Genomic DNA, 8,635 nt, shown 5'->3' with positions numbered 1-8,635 from the left:
CGAATAACTTTTCACTACATGTATGCAATTCGCTGTCGAATATAGTACATACACTGTCTTTCTCTCAGAGCGCAAGTAGTGAAGTGAAGAGAACACTTGCTTGTCAAATACCACCAAGTACTTATCCGAAACAATATGTGTTCCGAAAAAAAGGAACAATAAAAATGTAAGTACTTGAGAAAAAGTACAACATGGATTCTCTTCACTTCACCTGGTACCACAAGTATTGCTCAGTTATGTGCGAAGCAAAACTTTCCATTATTATTTATCATAGATATGTATGTATATCACATATTTCATATATTTATGTATGTCACACCCTTAGCTTAACGTTTGCCGTTCTTTATAACAAACCAAAACATATATTATGGAGAGTAACTGTTTTTTTGTATTTCTGAAACTGCACGTGGTACATGAAGTACTCTATGAAGTTTTGTTCTCGCAACATACTCGACGTGATCACTCTGAGTACACTTCAATAAGAGAGAAAGAGGAATATGTGTTTGTTGGTAGTGAAGACATCAGAGTAGCAACCAGAAGTTACTCGTGGCTTTTGATGTTCATCAAAATGTGTACCAATAGTTTTGCGACTCTCTCAAATAGATGTACTCATGTAGCAAGTACACGTGTACTCTGCATTTACAAATGGAATTGTGCAGACCTCTAGTATAGACAACGAAAGTGAATTCACAGCGCTGTAGTTTGTCTGCACACCGTAGATGGCTCTTTTTCGTCTGCAATTGAGTGATTTTTTAATTTGGCTTTAATTTGTTTTCTTTCCATTGTCCTCTCGTTGAAATACCAAATATTGTGAAAGTTTATAAAATACTATTCATCCACACCTTTTTTGTAATGCAAATTTACTAATTTATACGGTTATTCTCGTTTTCCAAAAATAAATTGAGTCACTTGACTGTGCAATTGAGTGGAATGACTGCGCACTGCAAATAAACAAAAACATGGTGAATTATCAAGGTATGTCTCTATATTTTTTGTTTTCTTTTCTTTCATCTTTTGAAAAGGTTATACAATTCCGAACATCCACACTTTGTTTAATGCCCTTTGATTGATTTTACGTCAATTCTAGTACTCCAAAAGGAAATTGAGTGCAAAATCATTGTGCATTCTTGGTCTATGGTCCCACTGTGGACATTTGTATTCCATTATTAGATATCATCACTATGTATATGCTAATTTCGTCCCATCTTCAACATACAATAAATTTTTCCGCTTTCTATACATTTTATTTGAATAGATATGAAATCAATCACAATAATGGTCGTCGCCACAGCTTTTCATTGTGCTTTTAGTTAGTCCAAATATCGACGCCATCATTTATATTCTCATACGCCGTACAGTATTATCCAGTCGACTTCGTTGCCTGTTTGCCGTGAGAGCAGTAAAAGTTTTAACAAAGTTTTCACCTGAAAATTAACTGGGATATTGTCAAAATTTCCAACTAAAATCAGCCAAAACATAAAGAATAATGTGTATGCTTTCGAAATTACTAAAAATACCATAAAATATAAGTGTTTGTAAGCAGAAAAAAACATAAAAAAGCAAAAGGTAAAAAGTGCTGCAAGAAATTTTTCTCATTCATTTGCCTTGTAAAATAAGGTGCCAACGTATAACATATATATGTATGATTCGGTGTATGTGATATGTACAAGAGTGTGTGTATGTGTATCAAAGACTATTAATAAAGAAGACGTGAAATGGGCTTTGATAGTGTTAGTACTAGAAAACAGAGATTAATATCATACTTGTTGGAAAAGCGCTCCGAACTTACTGGTTTGATGCAGACAATTTTTATTTAGCTATTTTCTCCAACATTTCACGCAAATTTCTGTGTCGGTTGCACTAAATTATTAATAAAATGTTTCACAAAGTGTTTTTGTTCGTTTATGAGTTAAAAAAAATTGCTAAAATAAGCGAATTAAGTTTTGTTACGAATGCAAAATGAAAAGAGAAACCGAAAAAAAGTTGCAACGTCTCATGGAACATGTATGATATTAATCTCTGTTTTTTCAAGAAAAAGAGGAAGAACAAGCTTATCTCATGTCTTCTTTATTAATAGTCTTTGGTTTTCGTATTGTGTCGTGTTGTGCAAACAAAAGATCGAAGTCAATTCCGTGGCATGTCATCGGCGGTCATTCTTTTTTAATTAGTAGCAGACTTTGTGGATATTTATTGTATGCAAGTGAGAGATGTAAGAAGTGGGTTATTGTCAAAACTTTTATAGTTTGGGAATAAATATTATATATACTCTATGGATGTACAATGAATGAATTAAAAGATCAATACATTTTTAATACTGTAAGTCACATAAATTCATAATTACGAATAAAAAGTACGAAAAAACGATTACAACATATGGGATTATTCGCATTGGAAAAAACATATGTATTTATGTAAATAAAAAATTTCTAATTGGACTTTTTGCTAAGAGTTTGGAATTACGATCATAAGACAATTAATATATACACAAATGATATAAATTATGTATAAAAAACTGGGCGCAACAAATTTATCAAATTTTTATGGTGAGGTATTCCAGGATGTAACATCACTGTGATGTGGCATAAAATGGTGTCAGCAGGACATATATTGGGCTTATAGATTTTTTCGTATTCTACTCTTATATCTGGTCAGTTTTGTTTAGGGTATTCGGGTTGCAAACTACCACCATTTCGCCAAAAATCTTCATTTTTTATTTAATCGCAGTACGGGTGGAGTAAGAAATATTTAATCTTTGAAGATGATACAAATATTACCTACCATACTTTCAATTCCAGCCTTTGGGCTACATTTAAGATAGTCTCACCATCTTGATCCTGGCGATCTTCCAACAGTTTTGCCCAAGGACCCTCCCTGCTACACTTGCCTAATCTTAAGGCCAGTGTTTCAAAGGGTAAAATTAAAAAAAAAAAAATAAGAATGAATCTTCACTATAGTCCAAGGGGAGACCGGGTTCCCCTGATTTTCCAACTGTATTGGTCAAATAATTGATCACTTCATTTACCATATAACCAAAATTCCTTGTATGACCCACCTACTAATATGACATTTCATAATTCATCTCCAATCAGCCCTTGCATTTTACGAAACCAAGTATTGGTAAATATAAAAATAGGATCTTGCCCAGAGTTTGATTGGACAGAGTATAGCAAAAGACTTCATTAATCTTAGCGGAGTTTTTTATTGCAATTGTGACGTGATCAACTCTTTGTTGTACAGTGAAACTTCTCAGAAGTGGACACCCACTGTCGCCGCAATTTTATCCACATTTGGGAGGTGTCCAGTTATAATGTATTAATGTAACAAAAGTCTCACGGCACATATCCAATTTTGGGAGGTGTCCGGTTTTCAGAGTGTTCAAGTTTGTGAGGTTTCATCTTATTTAAAAATTGGTCAGTTTAATAACTGGAAATATAAAAAGTGTATATTTATCCTTTAATGGATTAGGATTTTTGGGTAAAGGTGGGTACTAAGTTCGAGTTTAGCCGCTATAATAAAGCTGGGTTAATTTATTTAAACATTCAAAACAAGAACTGAATATGTTTAGTTTCTTTGAAATGAATTATTTCCCCTCCAATAAACGTGAAAAGATGTCTGTTTTGACGCGATAATGCGAACTTAATATCTCCCCTAAGAATTCGGAAAATCTCCCTCTATGCTCCGCTCACATTTCTCGAATATATCAAGAATTCTGATTTCTACTCTTGTTTCCCATTTCCGCCGATGACTACGAAGAGACGCCGTCACTAAATATAAGAATGCAATCGGCTCTGCTCTCTGCGTGTAGAGAGTGGTCGAAGAAAAAGATCCACGTAAACTCTTAAGTTTTGCACAACACCAACAACACGAGTGGGACAGACTAAAAACAAAAACAATTAAATGGGATTATTCAATTTTCTTTTTTAGTTGAACGAACAGACGAACGACAGACACAACAAGTACAAATGAAAGTAAAGTTCTTTTTGTTTATAAATTGCCATTATTTTAAAAAGACTTTTAAAAAGAATTTAAGTGAAGCTTTATCATTGCTTTTGCTTTTGTTTTTTTCTTATTGTATGTATTATTATTTTTATTGTTGTTTTTGTTATGTGTTTATGACCATTCAACCACGACAACGACTCTTTATGTATGCAGAGGGGGTGCATTCAACTTTTGAGCTAATTTGGGGATCCGGTTTATGTTAATAAAAATCAATATTTTTTATATTTTTTTTACATAATCGATTAGGTGTATGTATGTTGGGGCAAGTTGTGTTATTTTTTGAATGTTGTCTGCATATGCATAAAATCATTAACCATTTGTAAATATATTCCTTATACATTTTGAATAAAATCCTAGGTGCTTTTTGCATAGAGCTCTGGGATTTTAAATAAAGAAAATATGTCTTGGGTTCATCATAAACAACCTCCTCCTCCACCACCATCATCATCATCATCATTATTATCAAACACCATATCGTCCTCACATTCATACTCTTCTATGCCAACTGCAACAAGCATTTCTTCAACAGCTCAACAAAATTTTAATATTAATGCCTCATCCATGCCTCCCATGAATGTTGCTGCTGCTGCGAATACTGTCCAGCAGAAACAGGGGCCACCAACACGCCCTCCACACCACCACACATCATCACAACTGAGATCTCAGGCTACTTTAAATAATTCTTCACTTTTGATGACGTCACAACAATATTCAAATAAAACCAATTTATCTATAAACAACAATAGCACGATGCCGACAACAATGCGTATGAATAATAATAACAATAATAATATTTCGACGACAACACCAGCAGCAGCTCCTTATGCTCTGTCACCACAGCAGCGTCAAAACCATCTGCAATCGACAACTATTACACAAAATGCTCATCCAACATCACAAGCGATTATGGGTCATAATACCACCAATAATCATCTAGTTCAAGGGGTTTTCAGTAACAATAATAATAATAATCAACAGGTAAATTTGTATTGGAAATATTGAATATGTTTTTCATTACATTTATGGAGTTGATTTCATTTTGTAAATTTTTTTATAAATTTTGTATGTAAATATGGATATGGGATAACTGAAATGCAAGATGTTGTAATTGCTCTATTAAATTATTCGTAATTATGTCAATTACAAATATCTATACAATCTATAAATACCAGTTACTAAGGGCGTTTTCGATTCGCAAAAAATATGTTGCCTTGGTGTTACACTACTTTTTCCCTAATTGACATTTCGGCCAAATGATAGTGTAATTCTAAAGTTATTATTAATTTATAATATTGTGAGGTATAAAGTATCCAAAATCTATGACAGTGTCCTTGATATCTTGCAATCAATTTCGAGAATATTGCACCTTTTTTCCCAATCGAAATCGCCATAAGTGTTTGAAACTTGAGGTAAAATAAAAAATGCAAGAACGAAAAATATTTATTTTAATATCCTGGCATATGGATATGGATTTTTGTTTTAAAATTGGTCCATAGATTTTCTTTTTTGTTTTTTTTTTTTTTTGAAAGTAACAGAAAAATGCAATCAAAGAATTTTTTCTTATTATTATATTTATTTATCTAAAAGTCTGGTAGTTTTGTCTGCGGATTATTATAAAATTTCTTTGAGCGTTGTGTTAGTTATTACATTGCTTTTATAAATGGTAATTTATCTTTTTTTTGAGAATTTGAACCAAAGTAATAATTGTTTTGGGAAATTTGAGTTGTAACAATTGCTCCTCTGGCAATCAGGGACATTTTTCCTTTATCTGCAGACATATACTTGCTGCTTTTGGCAGATTTATCTTCTGTGTCTATTAACGAATATTGTAGCATATATATAAAGATTATATCGAGTTTATTGCATTTCAGTTATGCCATATATTTGTACAATTTATCACATCACATTTTGGTTTTTATCTCACTCATTTGTAGAATTGGTGAAAGAAATTTTTATTGGGTTTCATGTCTGCAAAATTTTTCATTATCAAAATTTTATTTTGGGCTTTATGTTTGGCATATTATTTATCAAAATCAAATGTTTGGATTTATAATTTTTTATGCTGTATTTATTTTTACACATTCCTTCTTTTTTAGCTGGTAGTAATTTTTAGCCTATTGCTCATAAGATACAAAAACAGTATTATCGAGATTGGGTTTAATATCCTCCAACATAGGATAGTGTCATTAGAATACCCCCTAACAAATATACGAAGTAACATGTAAATAATTGTCTCAGAAATTACATATATATTCTGGGTCGTGGTGATATTATGTGTCGCTCTTGCCAAAGACAATAAATTGTAGGAAGATAGGAAATTGGCTTGCTTCATATCAAATTTTGCATTTACCATGTTAGTTCCATACATGGTTGTAATATTTTTATTTGTATTACTTTTTTTATTTTTTAAATGAAAAACTTAATTTTCTTAATTAAATTTTAGGCAACAACAAAAAAATTACATTTTCCAATTTATGGAAATTTATTTCCTGCACTTAATTTTTGTTTGCATTTTAATGCTATGTCAATACTTGTCGTATACGCGTTTGGTTCGAGTATGAAACTAACACGGTAAATGGTTTGATCTCCTCCGTAGCCAATTTCCTATCTTCCTAGAGGTTATTGTCTTTGGCTCTAGCATTGTCCGTCCTTCGTTCGTCTGTCTGTTGAAATAACGCCAACTTTCAAACGATATTAGGTATCGGCTTGCAACTTGGCAGAATTAGGTGTTATTGAAGTTGGTCGGATGGTATGCAACCACGGTTGACGAAATTGATAGAATTCTACCAAAAATGGTAGGTTAGGTTAGGTTAGGCATAGTGGCAGCCCGATATTTCAGGCTCACTTAGACTATTGGGATCCACCGTGGTGCTATGGTTAGCATGCCCGCCTTGCATACACAAGGTCGTGGGTTCGATTCCTGCTACGACCGAAAACCAAAAAGTTTTTCAGCAGTGGATTATCCCACCTCAGTAATGCTGGTGATATTTCTGAGGTGTTCAAAGCTTCTCTAAGTGGTTTCACTGGAATGTGGAACGCCGTTTGGACTCGGCTATAAAAAGGAAGTCCCTTGTCATTGAGCTTAACATGGAATCGGGCAGCACTCAGTGATAAGAGAGAAGTTCACCACTGTGGTATCACAATGGACTGAATAGTCTAAGTGAGCCCGATACATCGGGCTGCCACATAACCTAACCTAACCTAGACTATTCAGTCCATTGTGATACCACAGTGGTGAACTTCTCTCTTATCACTGAGTGCTGCCCGATTCTATGTTAAGTTCAATGACTAGGGATGTGTTATGACAAAATATTGTCAAAATTCTATTCCTATAGAAAATTTTGTCAAAATTTTATTTCTATAGAAAATTTTGTTAAAATTTCATTTCTATAGAAAATTTTGTCAAAATTTTATTTCTATAGAAAATTTTGTCAAAATTCTATTTCTATAGAAAATTTTGTCAAAATTTTATTTCTATAGAAAATTTTGTCAAAATTTTATTTTTATAGAAAATTTTGCAAAATTTTATTTCTATAGAAATAAAATTTTGACAACATTTTCTTTTCTTTAGAAATAAAATTTTGACAAAATTTTCTTTTCTTTAGAAATACAATTTTGTCAAAATTTTATTTCTATAGAACATTTTGTCAAAATTTTATTTCTATAGAAAATTTTGTCAAAATTTTATTTCTATAGAAAATTTTGTCAAAATTTTATTTCTATAGAAAATTTTGTCAAAACTTTATTTCTATAGAAAATTTTGTCAAAATTTTATTTCTATAGAAAATTTTTCAAAATTGTATTTCTATAGAAAATTTTGTCAAAATTTTATTTCTATAGAAAATTTTGTCAAAATTTTTTTCCTATAGAAAATTTTGTCAAAATTTTATTTCTATAGAAAATTTTGTCAAAATTTTATTTCTAAAGAACATAAAATTTTATCAAAATTTTATTTCTATAGGAAATTTTATCAATATTTTATTTTTCTATAGAAATAAAATTTGTCAAAATTTATAGAATCTATAGAAAATTTTGTCAAAATTTTATTTCTTAGAAAATTTTGTCAAAATTTTATTTCTATAGAAAATTTTGTAAAAATTTTATTTCTTCCAACTTTGGCAACCGTGCTTCCAAATGGGCCATATAGGACCACATTTGGGCGAAAAATTTATCCTTTTGAAAAATTACGCAATTGATATCAGAGTCAAAAAATCGATGTTCGGATTATTGAAAAATTTATATCTAGAAATTACAACGTGGCTATTTAATACCTAATGAGCATAACCAATAACCATCCAAAACTCCAAAAATAATAACAATAATTTTTCATTATAACAAATGTATTCAAAACAAAAACGTTGATGTTTTACAGATTATTATGAATTTTATACATACATATTTCAATTTCAATTTCCATTTATTTCGTAATACAAAGCCACTTTTTTATCATTTGAAAAAGTTGTTTTTTTTTAAGTTTGCAATATTATCCTTTTGACGTATGTGAAAATCGATTCTGTCGACCTTTAGTCTTTCGAAAATTATTTATATATTAAAGATTAAAATGCCAGATTTGCAAAAAATCTTTTTGTCATTTTTTTTAATTTGGAAACTTTTTAAGCTTTACTCTTTCCGATTA

At 31.1% G+C, this 8,635-nt stretch overlaps 1 protein-coding gene across 7 annotated transcripts in view; it reads left to right on the top strand.

The window, feature by feature from the left end:
- Window positions 1-1,369: 1,369 nt before the first annotated feature.
- LOC142229271 (uncharacterized) overlaps window positions 1,370-8,635 on the top strand; it is a 48,019-nt gene continuing 40,753 nt past the window's right edge. For 3 of the 7 annotated variants that reach the window (XM_075299805.1, XM_075299802.1, XM_075299801.1), the window contains exons 1-2: window positions 1,370-1,566; window positions 4,357-4,977. In XM_075299805.1, coding sequence (XP_075155920.1) covers window positions 4,399-4,977 — 579 coding nt within the window. In that variant the 5' untranslated portion in view covers window positions 1,370-1,566; window positions 4,357-4,398. The remainder of the gene's footprint in view (window positions 1,567-4,356; window positions 4,978-8,635) is intronic. The other 4 variants (XM_075299804.1, XM_075299803.1, XM_075299806.1 and 1 more) reach the window with 4 other exon arrangements.

Source organism: Haematobia irritans, chromosome 3 (genome assembly GCF_050003625.1).
Source record: "Haematobia irritans isolate KBUSLIRL chromosome 3, ASM5000362v1, whole genome shotgun sequence".
NCBI classification, from domain to species: domain Eukaryota; kingdom Metazoa; phylum Arthropoda; class Insecta; order Diptera; family Muscidae; genus Haematobia; species Haematobia irritans.
Note: the sequence above shows the minus strand (reverse complement) of the source record. Positions and strands in the feature narration are given on the sequence as shown.